This window comes from Mesoplodon bidens, assembly GCF_964165515.1.
Source record: "Mesoplodon bidens genome assembly, chromosome: 12".
In the NCBI taxonomy this organism is placed as follows: domain Eukaryota; kingdom Metazoa; phylum Chordata; class Mammalia; order Artiodactyla; family Ziphiidae; genus Mesoplodon; species Mesoplodon bidens.
Genome location: NC_138168.1, coordinates 43,295,224 through 43,319,332, shown reverse-complemented (window position 1 = coordinate 43,319,332; position 24,109 = coordinate 43,295,224). Strand labels below are relative to the sequence as shown.

Here is a 24,109-nt window from a genome sequence, read left to right as displayed (position 1 = left end):
GTCTCATAGAGTTGTTACACTAATAAATCACAAGAATGCTATATATAACATTATAAGGATTTTAATAAATGCATCTGACAAAATCATTCACAATTCTCTTATAGTGTAACCGATTAGGTATAACTGTAATTGTTTGAATAACTAGGTCTTAAGGTATTGATTAACTAATTAATGTCTCCCTAAAATAAGGCCTCTAATGGTATACTACAGGAGTCTAAACTCGGCCCTACCCTATTTACACATTTTAGTTAATGAATGGCTAAAGACACAGAAGCACGATTACTAAGTTTATAAATGTCATAGCTAGTAGGGGTAGTTAAAAAAATTTTATTAGAATCATACTTCAAAAAATATCAACATAAATCAATAATATGGAACAACGTAGACAAACTAATAAGCTGAAATGTAATAGGAAGAAAAAAGAGATCAACTACAAAAATATAGAAAGAGGGCTTCCCTGGTGGCGCAGTGGTTGAGAGTCCGCCTGCCGATGCAGGGGATACGGGTTCATGCCCCGGTCCGGGAGGATCCCACATGCCACGGAGCGGCTCAGCCCGTGAGCCACGGCCGCTGAGCCTGCACATCCAGAGCCTGTGCTCCGCAACAGGAGAGGCCACAACAGTGAGAGGCCCGCGTACCACACACACACACACACACACACACACACAAAATATATATATATATATATATATATATATATATATATAGAAAGAGAGAGACCTAGTTTGACAACAGCTCACATAGTAATATATGGGCATATTAGTAGATTACAAATTCATTATAAGTCATTAATGTGACATGACTTAATTTAAAAAGTAAAAACTCACACTATTACATTGCTCTTTTCAGGTTCAGTTATAAACTCCATGTTACCAATTCCAGTGGTCAATTCTCAACCTCATTTTTCACCTCCTAGCAGCATTTAACAAAGGTGATCATCCATCGGTTTTGTACCACTTTCCTTTTCCTTGCTTGACATTCTCTTGGTTCTCCTCCTACTCACTGGCTGCTCTTACCAGCTTCCTTTAGGACTGATGACTCCCAAATTCATATCTCCAGTCCAAACCTTTCCATTGAAATCCAAACTCTTAAATGCATCATCAGCCTCATAATCGTAGAAACCCTACTTCCCTACCCAAATTAGCTTTTTCTATAGTCTTCCCCATCTCAGTAAACAGCAATTTTACCCTTCCAATTGCTCAGGCCAAAATCTTTGAGTCATTCTTGATCTTTTTTATTTCCATACCCCATATTCATTCCATCAGTAAATCCTTTTGACTCTGTCTACAAAATCTGACCACTGCTACCACCTGCAATGCTCCATCATGTCCCCTCGGGATTGTTACAGTCATCTCCTAAATGGTCTCCCTACTTCCAACCTTGAAACCTCATCCCCACAATCTATTCTCAGTACTGCAGCCAGACAGATTCTTTAAGAGCACACATTTATTCAACATTCATTCTAAGACTATTTACTGAGATCCATCCCTGTGCAAGGCACTGTTTCAGGTACTTAAAATATGTATATCTGTGAACAGAAGAGATAAAAGTTGCTGCCCCCCTGAAGCTTTTGCATCCTGGCAGAGGACAGATAATAAACTATATATATAGTAAATAAGTAAACTACATGGTGGCTCCATAAGTGCTATGTGAAAAAAATAGAGCAGGTAAAAAGAAGTGGTGCCAGGAAAAAAGAGCATGGGTTGTAGATTTAAATGGGAGATGAGTCTAGGCTTCATTGGCAAAGTAACCTTTGAGCAAAGACCTGAAAGAGGTAAGAACTTAGCCATGCAGGTATCTGGCAGAATAGCATTCCAGTCAGATGTTAATATTAAGAATGCATAAAATATTATTTTTGGTTCCTTCAGCCTTCAACTGACCACATGATGGGCTGAAAGACACAAAATTTAAACTTGTTTTTATCTATATATTATTGTATTTTAATTCTTAAATAATGTCCTAATAAGCCACAAGTGCTTTTTCAGAAATGATAAATGAAATATCAGAAACCACTTATGCAGGAAAGCTTTAAGTCTTTTTCCAAGATTCAATTAGGAACTTTTTCTTTCATTTCATTGAGTTTCTTTTATGGCCCATTAAAATGCAGTTACAGAGGCCTGTATTTTTTTGATATGCACACATGGCATACCTAATGCTCAGGGAAAAACTGCAAGTGCATCAAACACGGGAGATCGCGTGGATTTAGGAAAGATTTTTCAAATATTATACAAATACCGACTGATTTTTCAGATTAAGTTAGTTATAAAACTTAGGATAAAGCAAAGTAATCAGATTTATTAACACAATAAAATGAGTCCAAAATTGTGAATTTTTAAAAGCTTGTTCGTTTCTACCTAATTGGATAAGACGCTACAGCACAGTATTTGTTTTTACCTTCCGGTGGCCTGTTGGATGTTGCCACAACGACGACCCCGTTTTTGAACAGATTTTCAAAAAGCTGTTTCAGAATCATGGCATCAGCAATGTCAGTGACCTATGGACAGCAATACATTTGTTTTATTTTAATTTCACTTCTGCTCTAAAAAATTTGCTAATGGCTCATCCTTTTTTTTTTTAAAGATAGAAGTGAATTCCAAGAGAAAAATTCTAATTATCTTGAAGAAAAGAGTAGATAATTAAAAGCATGAAAGGCTGCAGTCTTTAAACTTGACTCTTCTTTTTTGCAAGCCTAATATTTCTATGCAAATTATCAAATGATTCTGTTAACTTATTTTATAGAACTACAGGTGGAAAGCACAGATAATTGTCCTAAACATCTAGGAAGTCTAACTAATTAGAACTAACATGACTAACTCCCCCCTCCTACTCCCATCACAGCCTCCCTCTCCAAATAAAGAAGAGAGAGAAAAAAAAAAAAATACACAGGCTATTTGAGATTTCTAATACCTTTCTGGCAAAGGTCCCTGAAAAGGTGACTTTAAATGGTCATGGGACTTTAGAAATAAGGACAAGTAGCCAGTGAGACATAATCAGCTGCTGTTGAAAATAGAATGATATGACATAGATACTATTGTGCAATTGTTGCACAAAACAATTCAACAGATGGCCCATCACAAAAATAAGCAATTTCATTGTTCTTTTTAAGTGCCTTCTATTACTGTCCATGAATAATCAAAAGGCACTGCAGTCACTTCCAGCACAGCCAGCCTCTGCTAACCTTCCCAAACACAAATATTCCTTCTACCAAAAAAAAAAAAAAAAACCTTACAAGAATGGTTAACACAGTGCTTTAAAAAAAAAAAGCCTCTGACAAAACCAGAAATGCATAATGCAGATAAAACTATTTCATCTAAGTTACAGAGATACACATAACCACTGATCTTTTCTAAAATTATTTTTAAAAATCCACAATTAGCAAGTAAGCTTAATGGTAACTTTTTAAAAAGCTTTTTAAAATCCCCGAAAATAGAGAGAGGCTCAAGAGGGAGGGGATATGGGGATATATGTATGCATATAGCTGATTCACTTTGTTGTACAGCAGAAACTAACACAACATTGTAAAGCATTTATATTCCAATAGAGATGTGAAAAAAAATTAAAATAAAAATTTAAAAAAGAGTTCCTGGAAAAAAAAATCCCCAAAAATACAGAAATTAAGGAGGGTGTGAAGTTGACTTCAAAAAATAAATATATAGTGAAGATTGATGTTAATCATTGCACCTTCCCCTAAGAATATAATAACATGGGTTTTAGATACTCCCAATATAAAAATGCTTTGATCTTCCTTTAACAGCACATTTAAGATAATCTCAATAAAACTTATTTTATATTCACAAAATATATCATACAATACATATCACATTGTTATTTTTAAACCATGTTAAAGTACATAGAAACTAGTGGAATTCTTTCAAATTAGATGATAATACTAAAAGTTGCCAACTAAATGGTTATGACACTACGAACAACAACAACCTGGGTGACAGAGGTCTAAATCACTTTTCTCTTTCAGCTAATATCTTACTCAGAAGTTTAATTATTTCCTTTCCACCTGAACCAAACCAAACCAGGATATGGGAATGTGCAGATCTTTTTTTTTTTTTTTTTTTTTTTTTGCTGTTTCAGGCTATAACTTTAAAACATTAACTAAAAAACTACTGAAGATTCCTTAAATTAAAAAGACTTCAGGAACTTACAAAGTGGTGATTAAAATGAAAAGGAAAGTGGTACTGATATTATTTAATTTGGAGCTTAGGATCACTGTCAAATTTTGCTTCCGCCAAAACACTCACAGAGAAGGCCCTTTTCAAATGCTTAAACACCAGTGGCATTTCTGATGAGAGGACAGAACAAGCTTGCAAATTTTAGAAGCAACTGCACTTTTAAATTGGATTCCCAATGCACTTACTTTTAAAAAGAATGATATCAATTAAAATCACCCAATTTTAGAGAATAAAAATGATCATTTGACTATCTCACTGAGGTTCTTGAAAAAAATAAAAATAGCTTTTGTGCCCTAAGGTTCAGAAAAGTGAAGGGATGTTTAGCTTATAACACTGTACAAACGTTTAAACTGAAAGTTGAAGAAAGCAAATAAGGACTTGTGGGTGAATTATAATTTGTTGTTTTTGTATTACAGAATGTTTTTGCTCTAGCAGAGTAAATTAACTTGGAGAAGCTATGGCTAATTAATAAAGCAGGAGTCACTTGGTGTAGCCGAGTGCCAATGTATACTCTTTTGATCTTGTCCCTGCACTTGTTCAGCTTTGCTGGGGAACAGCAATTTTACAGTATAAGTGAACAGAAGACAATTGGCCACACATTCTTGAAGAGCGAGCTTTTTCAGCACCCAGCATTTCATTACCACCAGGAACAAAAGAAAAGGCTACAGATTACCACTAAGGGTAGTCTGCTAATATAGAGAGTGGAGACATTTCATTAGCATTAAAGAGAGAAGATTTTTTATGACCTAGAGTTGCTTTCCATTATGACTCACTTAAGTAAAAAAAGGAAAAAAAAAATCTAACTGTTAATTTACATGTGTAAGTGCTTGAGTCTCAGTCATCCACTGATTGGTACAGTGCCATGTAATGAGTGACAAACATAAGCATGCATTATTAGTAATTAGTATTATCACAGAAATAAGCATCTATTTTTATTAGCAGTTTTTAATAGCTTTCCTGTTTTATAAAAACGGTCAAAACTATTTTTTAAATGATATTGATAGCTTACAGAGGAGAATTTTGAATGATATTCTGCTCATCAGAATTCTTTTTTTCTTTGGGGGGGGCATATTAGTAAAACATCTATCCAGTGTCCCTATAAAGAGACATGAAAAAAATAACATTTTTAAAAAATTTATTCTCCTTCAGTATTCTTATTATCTTCAGAATCACAAATGGTTTAATAAGAAATGTTAATATTCAAAGAGAATATAATGAAGACCCTAAAGAAAACTTTATTCTTTTATTTCAGTAATTAAAACACATAAAAACATCCTATCTACAAATTTCTCAAACAAGATAAGAATACTGCATCTATCACACGTAAAACTGAAATGCTACACTTAGTAAAGATGACCAAGCTAATGAGGAATACCTTCTGCAAATGTAATCCGAATGCTACGAAAACATAATCTTAAAAATGCCCTAAATTCAAGAGAAAAGACTATATTCTTGTTTTTAAGCAGCAACAATTCCCATTCATCCCCCTAGTAAAATAAATATTATACTAATTAACACCACCTAATGGCCAATAATAACTAGTTAAAAATCAAGACCACTAATAGGATTCAATTTGAAAAGTGAAGTGGTGATTGCAGACATACTGTTGTTAAGATTAAAGTGCCTAAAAAATTATTTGCTAGTAAATCAGCAATGTATCGTACTAGGCTTAATAGGCTTAAGGATAATTTTTAGGTTCCATCATTAAAACACCTACTAAAAGCCTACCCAGTTCTAGGTCTGTATATTTAAACACATAATAGAAGACATATAGCAAAGAGAACACATAACATAGCTTTTACTACTAGTGAATAAGAGCACTGATGATGGATTCAAACGTAGTTACCAGCTGTATGATCTTGGAAAAGTCACTTAACCTCTCTGACCTTTAATTCCCCCATCAATCCAATAAAGGCAGTAATAATAACTACTGTGCAAAATCGTTACGATACATACAGTAAATCCTCAAGAAATGTTAATTATGACTGTTACCTATATATGTTACGTATGCTAGGTTAAGTCCATATTATTTACATATAGCTATACAGAATGTTAGCTGTAGATGGAATAATACATAGCATAGTACAGTAGTTAGGAACACAGAAAGCACTCAGTAAACAGTAGGTAATATTATTACAGAATATACTAATAGATAAAATAAAAGCTTTCTAATAAATAAACGGGCATTGAATCAAACAGTTCATAAAAGATGGATGTTAACAGTAAGCAAATAGATATGAAAAAAATCAACAACAATATTACTCAAAGAAATATACATTAAAACAATGAGATCCCATTTTTCACCAATTAAATTAGACAAAAATGTGAAGATAATTTAGAATGTTGACAGGAAAAAATGCAGGTTGTTATGTATAAGAGAAGTGGGACTTAGTTGGGGGACTACTTCAATAGTTATCATTTGGTACTAAGATTTATTCATTCATCCGTTCACTCATTATTATTGTTGATTAATTCATTCTCAAGCACTGTTCTAGACATTTCAGATATGTCAATTAGCAAAACAAAGATTCCTGCCTTCAAGTTTACATTCCTGTAGAGAAATAATGATAATAAGCAATAAACACAATAAATAAGTAAATATATGTCAGAAGGCAATATATGTTACAAAAAAAAGGAGGGTAAGGGGTTATTAGAAGAGTGGGGCTCAATGGCAAATTGCAATTTTAAACAGGGTATAGGCCTTGTTAAGGAAGTAACTGAGCAAAGATATGAAGAAGTAAGAGAATTATCCTGAAGGACATGTTGGGGAGGTTATCCCATGCAGAAAGTGCAAAGGCTTGGCTTGTTTGTTCTAAATTGTACAGATGTTGGGGGTCAGAGTGCTGGTACAGCAATATTCTGGGGTAGCATTTTACCCTTTTGATTTTTAGAAAAGGGGGACAAGTAGAGATCTGGACTTGCAATTAATCCAGTTTTGATGTGCTAGAGGAGCTTCTCTAAGACCAGTGAAAGATAGTCCAGGATACTGAAACTAGGAAATCTAGGCTCTGCTCAGTGATCTCTCTGCCTTTAGGGGACACATTCTTGCCCTTAGATTCTCGCTCTCCCTGGCTCTTCTCCACAAAGGGTATATGCAAATATTGGTCTTTTCTTGCATGCAGTGGTAAGCTCCAAGGTTCAAGTTTGGTACTTCAGGGGAAACAAAACAGCAAGATTATTAACATTTTTCATTCTAGGACGTTTAGGCCAACTTTGCTCAAGGGAAGAGGGTCAACTCTAACATACTAGAACACTACACTGAAATTTGTGAGCAAATAAAAGCAATCAATTTGTTTTTCAGTCTTGTTCTGTTGTCTCTGTGCATATTTTCTTCAGCGCCCTTCTGAGAAAGAAGCATTTGGTATAACACCCACTATTAACTACGGTTCCCTAATCTATGAAGAAAATAGGATTGGAAAAAGTAGGGAGCATTGAGTGAACCTGAAAGTACAGGAGATAATGTTAGAGAGGAAGCAGGGGGGTTTGAGCAAGGGTAATGACACCATCTTATATAGCATAATATATCCCACCTTCAAGTTTAAGCCCTTTTAAGTTGGGTTTTCTGTTACCTGCAGCCAAAAGCATCCTAGTAGATACCTCATCTCTTTGCTTTTCTTGGGCTGTGGTTCATCAGGTAAACCTCCTTCCATTAGAGGTAACAGATTTTATATTAAGGAAGGTGAGATTTCCTGACAGTACTCCTATTTATTCTATCTTTTCTAGATCATAGGGAAATCCTTCTTTACACAGAAGATAAGAGCAAAACATGAATTGAATAGTTCCTTTCTCATCAAGACTCTTTGCAAGAAACAGGCACAGGAGATTCAGCTAAACATAAGGGGTTTATACTTGAGACCTCAGGATGGAACAGCACTGAAAGCACCTCCTGGAAACAGGAACTGGAGATTGGCATGAAATTACAGGTAGGTCTGCAGCTGTCTAGGGAGCACCCTGGTACTCCTCCCCCTAATGTGATTCAGCTACTTCCTATGTCTCTTTGTTCCTGTCTCATTACTAAGTGGGCACTTCCCTCTGCATCTTTTAGTTCAAATACATGAGAAAAAGTATATGACTGGCTCAACCCCCAGGCCACACCACACAAGTCCAAGGTTGTTGACAAGCTTGTGGACTGGCTACTCATAGATCAGATGTCCAGACACGATCCATTTGACTGTGGGACAGATAGGATTCTGTAGTATGGAATAAGGTCTTTAAGAAAACTGGGATGAATGAGTAAGTGAATGAATGAATATCAAACCAACTCTGGATAAGGCAGGAGATGACAAACAGAGACATCACATCCACTTTCTTCTCTTCGTTAGCAAGAAACATTTTATAAGTAAGGGGTCTGTCTCCCTCTTGATCTCCCTTACACATCCTTAATATATAATTTGAAAAATCCTTTTTGTTGCCTTACATTTCTTTTACAAGATTTGGTTCATCCTGATAGATAGTTGCTTTTGTTTCCTTCTTCCCAACCATGTATCAATCTTCTAAAATCTGAACTCAATGGAGAATGCCCAGAGCAACCAGACAGGTTTCTGTTAGGACCTCACTATCAGGGTGGCATTATGACTTTCATGGGCCCTTTAACCTTCAGAAGCCCCTTCCTCAATTAAAAAAAAATTTTACTTAAAAAAATATATATAAATATACATATATACATAAATTATATTTTATAACAGTGTTGGTATAAGACAAATATAGTACAGATGCAGACAGATACAGGCTGAGTTCATTACTGACATATTCATTTCTTCTTCAAATTTTAAAAGAATTTAAATTAAAATATTTTCATGGGCCCCTAAAACTATCATGGACCCTCAGCACCATACCTATTGTGCCTAATGGGTAATTTGGCCCTGCTTGCCATAAATCTTCTCAGGATCTGCTTTGCACAACAATACTTTTATCTTTTCCTAATCTTCTTAAACAGTCTTGCCAATGGTCCTCATGTCACAGAAACATGCCAATATTTCTCAGAATGTTTTAAAATTTACATTTTTTAATTTAAGGGTAATGAGTTTTACCTGATACCTAAGAAATTCTGATGCCTTTATATTCCTCATATACATGATGGAAATAATAATAACTATTTAATAGAATTAAATGAAATAAGGATGTAAAAACACTTTGTAAACCATGAATTACTTTACAAAGGTTGGGTATTAATATACTTTTAAATTTTTAATTTCAATACCTTAATCAAAAATTTAACTGTGATGGATGAAGGAACAAGATAAAACCCCACAAAAACAACTAAATGAAGTGGAGATAGGCAACCTTCCAGAAAAATGATAGTGAAGATGATCCAGGACCTTGGAAAAAGAATGGAGGCAAAGATCGAGAAGATGCAAGAAATGTTTAACAAAGACCTAGGAGAATTAAAGAACAAACACCGAGAAGAAATAAAGAACAAACAAACAGAGATGAACAATACAATAACTGAAATAAAAAATACACTAGAAGGAATCAATAGCAGAATAACTGAGGCAGAAGAACGGATAAGTGACCTGGAAGACAGAATGGTGGAATTCACTGCCACGGAACAGAATAAAGAAAAAAGAATGAAAAGAAATGAAGACAGTCTAACAGACCTCTGGGACAACATTAAACACAACAACATTCGCATTATAGGAGTCCCAGAAGGAGAAGAGAGAGAGAAAGTACCCAAGAAAATACTTGAAGAGATTATGGTCGAAAACTTCCCTAACATGGAAAAGAAAATAGTCACCCAAGTTCAGGAAGCGCAGAGAGTCCCAGCCAGGATAAACCCAAGGAGAAACACGCCAAGACACATACTAATCAAATTGGCAAAAATTAAAGGCAAGGAAAAATTATTGAAAGCAACAAGGGAAAAACGACAAATAACATACAAGGGAACTCCCATAAGGTTAACAACTGATTTCTCAGTAGAAACTCTACAAGCCAGAAGGGAGTGGCATTACATATTTAAAGTGATGAAAGGGAAGAACCTACAACCAAGATTACTCTATCCGGCAAGGATCTCATTCAGATGCGACGGAGAAATCAAAAGTTTTACAGACAAGCAAAAGCTAAGAGAATTCAGCACCATCAAACCAGCTCTACAACAAATGCTAAAGGAACATCTCTAAGTGGGAAACATAACAGAAGAAAAGAACCTACAAAAACAAACCCATAATAATTAAGAAAATGGTAATAGAAACATACATATCGATAATTACTTTAAATGTGAATGGATTAAATGCTCCAACCAAAAGACAGGCTTGCTGAATGGATACAAAAACAAGAGCCCTATATATGCTATCTACAGGAGACCAATTTCAGACCTAGGGACACATACAGACTGAAAGTGAGGGGATAGAAAAAGATATTCCATGCAAATGGAAATCAAAAGAAAGCTGAAGTAGCAATACTCATATCAGATAAAATAGACTTTAAAATAAAGAATGTTACAAGAGACAAGGAAGGACACTACATAATGATCAAGGGATCAATCCAAGAAGAAGATATAACAATTATAAATATATATGTACCCAACATAGGAGTACCTCAATACATAAGGCAACTGCTAACAGCTATAAAAGAGGAAATCGACAGTAACACAATTAATAGTGGGGGACTTTAACACCTCACTTATACCAATGGACAGATCATCCAAACAGAAAATTAATAAGGAAACACAAGTTTTAAATGACACAACAGACCAGATAGATTTAATTGACATTTATAGGACATTCCATCCAAAAACAGCAGATTACACTTTCTTCTCAAGTGCGCACGGAACATTCTCCAGGATAGATCACATCTTGGGTTACAAATCAAGCCTCAGTAAATTTAAGAAAATTGAAATCATATCAAGCATCTTTTCTGACCACAACACTATGAGACTAGGTATCAATTACAGGGGAAAAAAATGTAAAAAACACAAACACATGCAGGCTAAACAATACGTTACTAAATAACCACAAGATCACTGAAGAAATCAAAAAATACCTAGAGACAAATGACAACGAAAACACGATGATCCAAAACCTATGGGATGCAGCAAAAGCAGTCCTAAGAGGGAAGTTTATAGCAATACAAGCTTACCTCAAGAAACAAGAAAAATCTCAAATAAACAATTTACCCTTACACCTAAAGGAACTAGAGAAAGAAGAACAAACAAAACCCAAAGTTAGTAGAAGGAAAGAAAACATAAAGATCAGAGCAGAAATAAATGAAATAGAAACAAAGAAAACAATAGCAAAGATCAATAAAACTAAAAGCTGGTTCTTTGAGAAGATAAACAAAATTGATAAACCATTAGCCAGACTCATCAACAAAAAGAGAGGACTCAAATCAATAAAATTAGAAATGAAAAAGGAGAAGTTACAACAGACACCACAGAAATACAAAGCATCATAAGAGACTACTACAAGCAACTCTATGCCAATAAAATGGACAACTTGGAAGAAACGGACAAATGCTTAGAAAGGTATAACCTTCCAAGACTGAACCAGGAAGAAATAGAAAATAGGAACAGACCAATCGTAAGTAATGAAATTGAAACTGTGATTAAAACTCTTCCAACAAACAAAAGTCCAGGACCAGATAACTTCACAGGTGAATTCTATCAAACATTTAGAGAAGAGCTAACACCCATCCTTCTCAAACTCTTCCAAAAAATTGCAGAGGAAGGAACACTCCCAAACTCATTCTGTGAGGCCACCATCACCCTGATACCAAAACCAGACAAAGATACTACAAAAAAAGAAAATTACAGACAATATCACTGATGAATACAGATGCAAAAATCCTCAACAAAACACTAGCAAACAGAATCAAGCACATTAAAAGGATCATACACCATGTTCAAGTGGAATTTATCCCAGGGATGCAAGGATTCTTCAATATACGCAAATCAATGTGATACACCATATTAACAAATTGAAGAATAAAAACCATATGAAAAAAAAATTAACTGTGACAAATACCTGATAACTGTGGCAAAAGGAGAAGGTACTGAGTCATGTATAAGTTTATCTTGCTTTAAAAAGTTGACACAATACAAGTAACATATAGAAATAGTGCTTTGTTCACATCACTTGTTTCCCTGTTTCAATAAAACTTCTGTTTCTAAAATGGAAAAAAAAATTTAACTGTGTCGATTCAATTTTGTTTAGAGATATTTTGGTTAAAAGACTCATGAGAAACCAAGAGAAATGGCCTTCACTGATTCAACACTTACTTTTGTTGTTGAAGTCCACATAACTGCTAACTTGGTGCTATTTTTAGAACTAAATGAGGCCCTTCTCTTTCTGCAGTACACCAGTGTACTTAGTGTACCTTCAGAGTAGCAGAGGAACATCTCTTTTCCATAAGCCTTTCTTTTGAAGACCTTTGTAGTTCTACAATACAAAGTGCGAATGCCAGGCTGTCTGAATATGATTGAAGGGAGAAAGAAATAAAAATTCCTCCTCCCCAGATGGTTCAGTATAACACCATTCCTGGTAAAAATTCTCCTTTCTCCTCTATCATAAATCAAGACCACTGTTAGCTATGAGTATTGAGTTGTTAGAGGAGACCTACATGCCTCATTTGGGATAAAGGCATCCTGGCCACATCATCTTCCCACTAACCCAGGTTTTTAAGCACAGAAGAACAGGAGATAACTCACTACCAATTTAAATGCATAATTTCAGAGAATCTTAAAACTGGAAGAAACTTTAAAATTCAACTAGGGCAACTTCCTCACTTCATTACTAATACACTGTGAGGCTTAGATGAGACGTATGAATCACTCAGGGCCTGCCTCAGGGTAGGCATACAACAATGTTAGTCTGCTACTCCTGAAAGTTCTCTGGGCCTTTCTAGGCAACGAGACAGGAGTTTCTGCACTCAGCCCCAGAAATATTTATTCAAAAGCTTTGGGTGTGATGCCCTGTTTTTAAGCTTATATTCAGTCCTTGTGGATTTTTCTATTTTCATTCCAATAATCAATTGCTCTTATGCTAAGCATCTGAGAAAAACCAACTATTACATTTCATAACTACTAAAAAGAACAGTCAAATAAAGAGAAAGTAATTCTTAACCCAGAGTATCTTCTATTATTATTATTGTTACTGTTATATTATTAATTACTACTATTATAACACTGGGCATGACATAGGATACAGAATAAGCATAAGACATGGTGTTTGCTTTGATGCGTTGTTCTCATAAGAAATAAAGATCAGGAAATAATGTACTACCAATTTAAATGCACAATTTTGAATCCTAAAACTAGAATAAACTTTAAAATTTCAACTAGGGGGGAAAAAGAAATTTCAACTAGGGCGATTCTCTTCCTTCATCACAGATAAGTGGTGAAGCTTAAATGAGATGTGTGAATCACCTGTTTCTTTTTAATAACACTTTTACAAAACAGTCAAACATCTTTAAAGACATTATTTTGTAATAATTATATTATCTCCATCGTGGTGTAGGGGAAATGTGAATCCATTGACTAGAAAATAGGGGTAGGCAAACTTCCTATAAAAGGCAGAATAGTAAATATTTTAGGCTTTGCAAGCCATATACGGTGTGTTACATTTTCTTTTTCTTTTTTTAATGACCTTTTACAAATATAAAAATCTTCCTCTTCTCACTGGCCATACAAAAGCAGATGGGCCAGATTTGCCCTGTGCAAGCTGTGGTTTGCCGACCCCTGGACTAGATAATAAAATTAAAGTCATAAGAGATAATGTATTAAATCAATTTATAAAACTGATAAAATCAGGAATAGAATTTAAATACTCATACTTCCTTCAGTATACCATTCTACATCTATGAAACATCTCTACCTTACCTGAAATTCATCGAAACATAAGAGACATGCTTCTTCACTGATTTCTTCAGCTACAGGAGCTATTGGATCGTATGATTTAGCCATGAATCCTGGTTTCCTTTTTGGTAAACTCTGTTTAAGGCGGTGTATTCCTTAAATGGATGAAGTTAAACACAAATCAAATATTGTATTAACAGTACATTTTAGATAACTAAAACATATTTTTAAAATCTCTAAATGAAACATAGTGTGAACATAAAAATGAAGTTTAAATTTCACATACAAACAAATATGATTATTGACGTTGGTTGCAGTTTCTCTACCTCAAATAAGTTGTTCACATATTACTATATTCCCATGGTTGTAAGGACACTTTGTGGTCATTCCATCTCCACTCTTCAATCTCTTCAGAGATGACAAAGTGATAGAATAGATGATTAGATTGTGACTGATGGATCAACACACGGATCTTAGCCCTGAGGATTTCAGAGATGCAGGCAAAGGAGGTGATCCTGCCCTCTATGTCTAGCATATCTAATCAGGATGTTCCCTTGTTTCCAGCCAGTCCTACTTCGTTCACTCTATGTTACTAAATGCTGAAAGTATTCTAAGAAAAGTACAATATTCCTGCTCTGAGAAGGTTACAGTATAGCTAGTAAACAAACAATGCAAGGATGAAATAACATACCCTTGACAAAGAAATAAAGCATACATACAAGAACAAACTGAATGCCTACATGCTAAGGTGACACAGAGGAAAAGGCCTAATCAAGAATAACTTTGTGAAACAGGTGAGGCTTAAACATTTCTTATTGATCCTTAGTAGAAAGAGAAAATGCCTGACCTTCATAGAGTAACCTCTGTTCTCTGATTTGGAAGTAATGAATTTGTCTCTAGGACCAACTCTGGACACATTACTAATTGCTTCAATATAGCACGAAACAAATGAAACCAAATAAAATCTTACTTTTAGCAAAAATCTAATTTTTTAAAAGATTAAGAACTTTAAGGTGAGGAAAATTATTTTGTAATGTTTGTCCATTTAAATCACTTCTTTCAGATCATTAACTTACTTTTGTGAACATCTAGCATGAAACCATGAAAATGAACCCGTTTTTTCCTCTTCATTTCCACATAAGCATAAAACATGTCCATCACCATTGTTTTCCCTGTACCTTAAAAAAAAAACAAAACTATTAAACAGTATGTACTGATTGCTCTAATGATTGTTCATTCACTTTGGGATAATGAAACCACACTCTGCTACTGGAAAGCTTAAGACTATGTTAACTTTTTTAAAAGCAGTGTTTATTTCTTATGCTAAACTACCTAAAAATAAAATGTTGATATTATTCTTTTCTGTTAAAATCCTGTTTTTAGGAAATACAACATTTAGTTAGCACTCCAGGGACTATTTCCTCCAGAGAACTATGCTTTTAAACTGGCAAGATTTACAGATTATTCATTCTTCAGTTTCTCTTCCAAAAGGCACAGTATAAATAAAATAACTTTAATTAATTATTTATTTATTGGGCCATTACAAAGGATGAGGAACTGTCTTAGGCACTACAGGAAAATTTACCAGTGAAAAATAAGAAAATACAGATTAGCACCTAACATAAACACTGAAAATAAATAATAGATGTTAGAGCTGGAGAATTGCCAATTATATAACACTTTTAAAAAATTTATTTATTTGTTTATTTATTTTTGGCTGCATTGGGTCTTCGTTGCTGAGTGCAGGCTTTCTCCAGTTGCGGGGAGCGGGGGCTACTCTTCCTTGCAGTGCGCAGGCTTCTCATTGTGGTGGCTTCTCTTGTCGTGGAGCACGGGCTCTAGGTGCATGGGCTTCAGTAGTTGTGGCACACGGGCTCAGTAGTTGTGGCTCGCGGGCTCTAGAGTGCAGGCTCAGTAGTTGTGGCGCATGGGCTTAGTTGCTCCATGGCTTGTGGGATCTTCCCCCACCAGGGCTCAAACCTGTGTCACCTGCACTGGCAGGGGGATTCTTAACCACTATGCCACCAGGGAAGTCCTATAACACTTTTTTTAAAAGCTAAGAATATTGGCTTTCAAAATGAGGCTTACTTGAAGAAATTCAGATACAGTTAACCCTTATAATTAAATTATCTGATTTACAGCACTCAAACTGTTAATCACTACGATCACATTAGTAATCGAAGAGTCAACAGCCTGAGCATTTCACAAGGCATGCACAGGAAGCCTATTCCCTCACAGAAGGCCCAGAGCTTTGGGGACACTGACAGTGGTCAAGTTTGGTTCACACCCAGCATTCCCCAGCAGGCAGGCCAGGGGATGCTGGTCTTGTCTCTCATCCTCACTGCTTCCTCCACCACCACCTTACCAAAGCGTCCAGGCTCTCCTTGCAGGAGCTGCAATTATTATACTAACTTCAAAGGCAGCTCAGGAAGCAAGATTTGAGTCTTAAATCTGTTGAGTTTTCCTCCATTCCATAAGCTGACTTTGGGCCATGCCATTTGAATTGTCAGAAAGTTTTTTGTATATGAAAATACAATTCACAGGACTTCCCTGGTGTCTAAGACTCCGTGCTCCCAATGCTAGGGGCCCGGGTTTGATCCCCGGTCAGGGAACTAGATCCCACATGCAGGCTGCAATGCAGACCCAGCACAGCCAAATAAATAAATAAAATTTAAAAAAAAATACAATTCACCAGACAGATTTTTAATGAGAAGACCATTTAGATTGCAAAGTAATTTTTTGCAAAAATATTCAGTACAAGTCTCTTGATATAGTGAGTGGCAGCAAATTTTATATCATTACATTTACACAAAGAAGTAAATTAATAAAGTTTCAAATTCTGCTGCATGAAGCATAGTATACTTATAGATCCAGAAAAGAAGTCATGAATTATCTAACAAAAAATGTGAACAATATATATTTGAACATAATCATTGTGCTCTTCTTCAAAAATGTGCTTAAAATGTAACAAAACCATCATATAAAAAGTTTCTGAAAATAAAAGCAAAAAGAAGAAATCATAAAGGAAAAAACTGATAGACTAGAATATGTAAAAATCAAACTTCTGAATATCAAAATCACCATAAATAAAATATTCTTATTTATTTAATCAACATATTTTCATTGAATGCCTACCACGTGTGAGGACCTATTCTAGGTGCTTATTAGGAAATGGCAGTGAACAAAACTAACAAAAATCCCTGTCTTCATGGAACTTGGCAGTTTAACATTATATATCTTTATATCTTTTCCTCATACACTGTTGGTGGGAATGTAAATTGGTGCAGCTGCTATGGAAAACACTATGGAGACTCCCTAAAAAACTAAAAATAGAACTACCATATGAACCAGCAATTCCGCTCTTGGGTATATATCTGGAAACAATGAAAACACCAACTTGAAAAGATACATGCGTCCCAATGTTCACAGCAGCACTATTTACAATAGCCAAGACGTGGAAGCAACCCAAGTGCCCATCAACAGACAACTGGATTAAGAAGATGAACCCTATGTCACTCCAACTTTTAGCTTGGAGGCACCTTCCAGATTGCTGCACAGAGAAGGTGAATCCAGGTTAAACACCCAGGTCTGAGTGAGTTGAGTTAAGAGAGATCAGGATTATGGGAGTCCAAAACGCAGGTGAAATTAGCAAGGCAATGTGCCAGAGAGGAGGAAGCTATATAATGAAAGAGCTCCAGAAACCAACAGGTGGACACTCTTGAGTCTTTGGCTGAATAATAGCTGCTCATGCGTAGGGTGATACTTCATGATGTGAGGCAAGGGAAGCTGTGTTATGAACCCCTAGGAAACTGTGTGATAAACAATTTCCAGAGATACTGATACATACAACAACTTGAATGACTCTCCAATGAATTACACTGAGTGGAAAAAGAAAAACAAAGCTAATCTTAAAAAGTTACATACTTTTTCATTTATATAACATTTTTGAAATGACAGAATTTTAGAAATGGAGAATAGATTAGTGACTGCCAGGATATAGAAATGGAGGGTGGATATGTATGGTTATAAAATTATGGGCAATACAAGGGATTCTTTTGGTGATACAGTTGTTCAGTATCTTGACTGTGGTGATGGATATATGAACCTACAGAGGTGATAAAGTGTATAGAGCTAAATACACACATAAATGAGTACAGCACAGCTGATGTGAAACTCGTGGATACAGAGTGCTGACTGTATTCCTTGTACTAGGCCATTTTATATAAGGGACCTGAATATCACCAAATTTTGATATCCTTGGGGACCCCTAGAACCAATCCCCTGTGGATACCAAGGGATGACTATACAAGTAAAACTGGAGAAATCTGAACAGGATTGGTGAATTGTATCAATGTCAATATCGTGGTTGTGATATTTTTACTATAGTTTTGCAAAGTGTTGCCTTAGAGGGGAAATGAGCATATACAGATCTCTCTGAATTACTTCTTATAACTGTATGTGAATCTGTAATTATCTCAATGAAATTGTCAATTAAAAAAATACTTCAAATGAATCAAACTGGCATGCAAGTAACTTATTTAACTCCCTGTCAAAATAAAATTCAACATATAAAAATTATATAATCCTCACAATCCTTTGAAAAATTAAAAAAATAAATAAACTTTAAAAAAAAAAATGAAAAAATCCTTTGAAAAAAATTTTGACAAAATTCAACACACATACATGATAAAAACTCTCAGCAAACTAGGAAAAGAAGCAGACTTCCTCAACCTCATAAAGGACAAATACCAAAAAACCTACACTGAAAAGATGCTCAATATCACCAATTATTTGAAAAATGCAAAACAAAACTACAATGAGATACCACTTCACATCCATTAGGATAGCTATTATGAAAACAACAAACAAACAGAAAAATAATGTATTGATAAGGGTGTGCAAAAATGGGGACCCTTGTATATTACTGGTGGGAATGTAAAATTGTGCAGCTGCTATGGAAAACAGTATGGCAGTTCCTCAAAAAATTAAACACAGAATGACCATATGATCCAGCAATTCCACTTTTGGATATACACAAAAGAATTGAAAGCTGGGATTCAAACAAATATTTGTTCATCAATGTTTATAGCAGCATTATTCACAGAAGTCAGAAGATGGAAACAACCCAAACATCCATCGACAGATGAAGGGATAAACAAAATTGGTATATACAATATAATGGAATATTATTCAGCCTTAAAAAAGAATGAAAAAAAAAGAAAGAAATTCTGACATATGCTACAACATGGATGAATCCTGAAGATACTATGCTAGGTGAAATAAGCCAGAAACAAAAGGATAAATATTATATGATCCCACTTACATGAGGTCCCTAGAGTCGTCAAATTCATAGAGACAGAAGTAGAACGGTGGTTGCCAGGGACTGGGAAGGAGGGGGTTATAGAATGGGTGTTATTGTTTAATAGGTACAGAGTTTCAGTTTGGGAAGATAAAAATGTTCTGGAGATGAATAGTGGTGATGTTTGCATAACAATGTCAATGTACTTAATGCCACTGGACTGTACAGTTAAAATGATAAATTTCATTATATATGTTGCCACAATAAAAGAAACTAATACATTAAACACACACACACACACCCTACAGTTAACATCATACTGAACTAGGGAAGACTGAACACTTCTCCCCTAAAATTTGACACAAGGCAAGGACATCCACTCTCATGACTTCTATTCAACATTGTACTGCATCCTAGCTAATGCAATGAGGCAAGAAAAAGAACTAGAAGGCATAGGAATTGTAAAGGAAAAAGTTAAATTGTCTTTATTCACAGATACGATTACATTCACAAAAAATCCTGAAGAAACTACCAAATAACCAGGAGTTATAAGAGTTAATAATTGAATTCAGAAAGGTCATCCAAAAAATCCATTGATTCTATACACTAGCAGTGATCAACTGGAAATTTAAATGTTAACATACAATACCATTTGCAGTAAAATACACGGGAATAAATTTATCAAAAAATATGGCAAACCTCTGCACTACAAACTACAAAACACCACTGAGAGAAATTAAAGAAGATACTTTAGGGACTTCCCTGGTGGCGCAGTGGTTAAGAATCTGCCTGCTAACGCAGGGGACACGGGTTCGAGCCCTGGTCCGGGAAGATCCCACATGCTGCGGAGCAACTAAGCCCGTGTGCCACAACTATTGAGCCTGTGCTCTAGAGCCCATGAGCCACAACTACTGAAGCCCACATGCCTAGAGCCCATGCTCCGCAACAAGAGAAACCACTGCAATGAGAAGCCCGTGTATTGCAGCGAAGAGTTGCCCCCGCTCGCCGCAACTAGAGGAAGCCCGCGCGCAGCAACAGAGACCTAACGCAGCCAAAAATAAATAAATAAATAAATAAATAAGATATTTTAAAATGAAGAAATATACCATGCTCATAGATTGGAATACTCAATATTTTAAGTTATCAATTCTCTGTAGACATTGCTCTATAGCTTCAACATAATCCCAATCAAAATCCCCGGATTTTTTTTTAAAGAAATGAACAAGCTTATTCTAAAATGAACACGGAAATGCAAAGGCCACAGAATTGCCAAAATAATCTTGAAAAAGACAAAGTTGGAAGACTCACATCACACCACAGACATGCATCAGCAAAATCCAAGTTGTAGGAAATCTTACAGGACAAAGATGTTTATAAGTACATATGTATATATATATGTGTGTGGTGTGCACACAACCAAGCATATACTACCTCAGGATGTAAAATATATTACTTACTGTGAGTCATTTTCAAAAATGTTTCAAAGCCATTGCCACAGTTTGTAAGCTTTGGGTGAGCAAAGGCTGTGTCTGGTTTTATTCACCATTACATTTCCAGAAACAACAGACTGCCTGGCACAAGGCAAGTGCTCAACAAGCATTTGTCAAGTGACTGGAAGAATGAGGACAGATGCTGGAAAAAAGTAGGGAAGAAACCAGCACTAAATTTCACCTGCTTCATAACTTTGCTTTGGTCTCTACAGAATCCTAAATAAAACCTTGTAATTTTCTCAGGATAAGATTCTTACTAGGGGAGTCATTTATAAAACCTAAAAATCTTTTAAAGTCTAACTTTTAAGCTTATAGTTGGGAGCCAAAAAATGACTACTCGAGATCCCCCTCTAGTGGTGCCCTCTTCACAGCTGACCCCCTGCAGAAGGAGCTGGAAGTGGTATCCTCCACCACTGCCTCCCACCCGAGAAGAATTTTGCTTTCCAACTCCTAACCTCAAAAACAGTCTACCTTTCCACTGGTGAAATTATCAATGTGAGACAGGTAAGGTTAAACCAGGAGACAGCAAAAAAGGGACTGACATTCTCTTCTAATGTACGGGAGAAATCATTAACCCTGCCATCACCACTCATTCTGCTAGTTTAGAGCTGAAACCTTATAAGAAAGCCAGCTGTAGGGTAAGAATGAAGCCACAAAATACTACTACTGCAACTTTTGACTTCTGCATGAGATATGATAAGCATTTTATTAATGAAAACATTTCAAGATTGAACCATGATGATATCAATGCTCCTGGGGTTCCCGTATTGAGGGTCCATCTGAGTCAACCATCTCAACATACCTATGAAGATAGAGTAGAGTGAAGTGGGCATGACAGAGTCCAAGCCAAGGGCAGGAATAAGGAGAGGGAAAGGGATGCTATGAAACAGACATCTCTTTTCCACCAAGTCTCTTTAAAATTTCATATCTGTTTCCCAAGTCTAAAAAAAGAAAAATAATAAAGAATAAGAACTTGTAAAGGCATTCTGAGGCTATTCGCCCAGCCAGCGAGCCACCCCAAAATGAGAATTTGACCCATCTTTTATTACCTATTTTGTAAGTATTCTAAACTAAACTGAGTATGGCCACCAAAATGTTCATCTCACTTCCTATTTCAGAATTCCTTTCTCTTCCCCTCTCTACATTATGAAGATGTTCCTAGCTAAAGATTGCCACACATCCAGCCTATGTGAATATCCCATGTTACACATCTTTTCTAATCCCTTCAAACATTCCGATAAATTATGTTTATTGTACCTCCTTCAATTCGTTAGAATATGGCTGTATTTTCCAAACTAAAAATACAGCAACTTTCATAGTTTTTTTTTTTTTAAGTCCTTTTGTAGAAGTGGAAACAGTTGTGCCTTACTAACCATCTCCATTTATGGTTAAGTGGTTAAGGTAACAAGAGAAACAAAGATGCTGATTTTAGCAATGACAGAACATGAAAGTGAAGGTATAGGAAGTAAACGTTCTCCAAAGAGGCAAAACATGAGAGACGACAACAGAATGAGATCTGCTAGCGGTGCCCAAAGGTGCAGACACATAAAACTGCTCAAGTACCTGGTATAAATTAGACTCTAACTAAGAAGCACACGTTGGTCTCAAAAATACCAATTAGCCAATGACCTAAGAAAAAGAATAGTTTGAGCTTCTTTCACATTTTTAAAATCTGCAAGTTTGAAGAATCTCTATCATTCGCTTTTTAAATACTAACTAATGCCCTTTTTATTAGATCTGCTAAATCTATAAATGTAAAACAGGCATTTAGAGGCATTAGTAAACAAATCAGAAGAAGAGGGAGGACCCAGAAAAGAACAGTTTGATCTTTTTTTTTTTTTTTTTTTTTTTTTGGCGATATGTAGGCCTCTCACTGTTGTGGCCTCTCCTGTTGCGGAGCACAGGCTCCGGACGCGCAGGCTCAGCGGCCGTGGCTCACGGGCCCAGCTGCTCCGCGGCATGTGGGATCCTCCCGGACCGGGGCACGAACCCGTGTCCCCTGCATCGGCAGGCAGACTCTCAACCACTGCGCCACCAGGGAAGCCCCTGAACAGTTTGATCTTTAAGGCAGTATAACTACTTATTCAACTTCTATTATTTTTCTTACCCTAAAATTCTTATTAAGATAACGAACCTCTGCCACCACTTCCTCACAATGCGAATTTGTTGATCTCGTTACATTAAATGTGTATTTTGAGTATGTAAAGAACTGAATGACAAGCCATAAGGTCAGAGGAAGGAGGAGCCACCTTCATGACATCAGTGAAGGTGGGTAACCAGGGAGAGGTTTAAAACTGGAGAAAAAGATTTGATTGAAGGAAATAGAAACCAGAGACAGACAACTTCAGCAAGAATGAAGTCAGGGAAGAAGCAAGACGTTAACTGATTAGGAAAATCCAGAAAGTAAGTGACAGCTCATAAGGTTTCCAAGAAAATGTGAGTCTTTGTGCCCAGTGCATGGAAGTGGGAGACAAAGGAAATGTTACCACTCATATGTTAAGAACGTCTACTCAGGGACTTCCCTGGTGGTGCAGTGGTTAACAATCTGCCTGCCAATGCAGGGGACACGGGTTCGTGCCCCGGTCCGGGAGGATCCCACATGCCGCAGAGCAACTAAGCCCGTGCACCACAAGTACTGGGCCTGCACTCTAGAGCCCGTGAGCCACATCTACTGAGCCCGAGCGCCACAACTACTGAAGCCTATGCGCCTAGAGCCCGTGCTCCTCAACAAGAGAAGCCACCACAATGAGAAGCCTGCGCACCACAACGAAGAGTAGCCCCTGCTCGCTGCAACTAGAGATAGTCCACGCACAGCAACAAAGACCCAACGCAGCCAAAATAAGTAAGTAAATAAATTTAATTTTTTAAAAAAGTAAAAACAGGGCCTCCCTGGTGGCGCAGTGGTTGAGAGTCCGCCTGCCGATGCAGGGGATACGGGTTCGTGCCCCGGTCTGGGAGGATCCCATATGCCGCGGAGCGGCTGGGCCCGTGAGCCATGGCCGCTGGGCCTGCGCGTCCGGAGCCTGTGCTCCGCAACGGGAGAGGCCACAACAGTGAGAGGCCCGCATACCACAAAAAGAAAAAAAAAAAAAAAAAGTAAAAACAAACAGCTTATTTTTTTTAAGTTATTAACCTGAGTCAAATAGCACTGAGCAATGAGATTCTGGTTTATCTAATAACCTATCTAGAAATGACTTCCTTCCCTGAGATCAACTCACTTTATACATTAAATAATGTTTGCACCCTAACATGCTAACTAATCCTGCCTTCCACTGCAGTCACCCTATGAGAAATAAAAGTAAAAATGAAGATAACTGCACTCCTCTCCTCTCTCCTATTTTACCTCACC

At 36.3% G+C, this 24,109-nt stretch overlaps 1 protein-coding gene across 4 annotated transcripts in view; it reads right to left on the bottom strand.

The window, feature by feature from the left end:
- AFG1L (AFG1 like ATPase) overlaps positions 1 to 24,109 on the bottom strand; it is a 222,933-nt gene that overhangs the window by 123,134 nt on the left and 75,690 nt on the right. For all 4 annotated transcript variants that reach the window (XM_081251122.1, XM_081251121.1, XM_081251120.1 and 1 more), the window contains 3 exons: positions 15,048 to 15,149; positions 13,996 to 14,126; positions 2,395 to 2,494 (listed from right to left, as the gene is read on the bottom strand). In XM_081251122.1, coding sequence (XP_081107248.1) covers positions 2,395 to 2,494; positions 13,996 to 14,126; positions 15,048 to 15,149 — 333 coding nt within the window. The remainder of the gene's footprint in view (positions 1 to 2,394; positions 2,495 to 13,995; positions 14,127 to 15,047; positions 15,150 to 24,109) is intronic.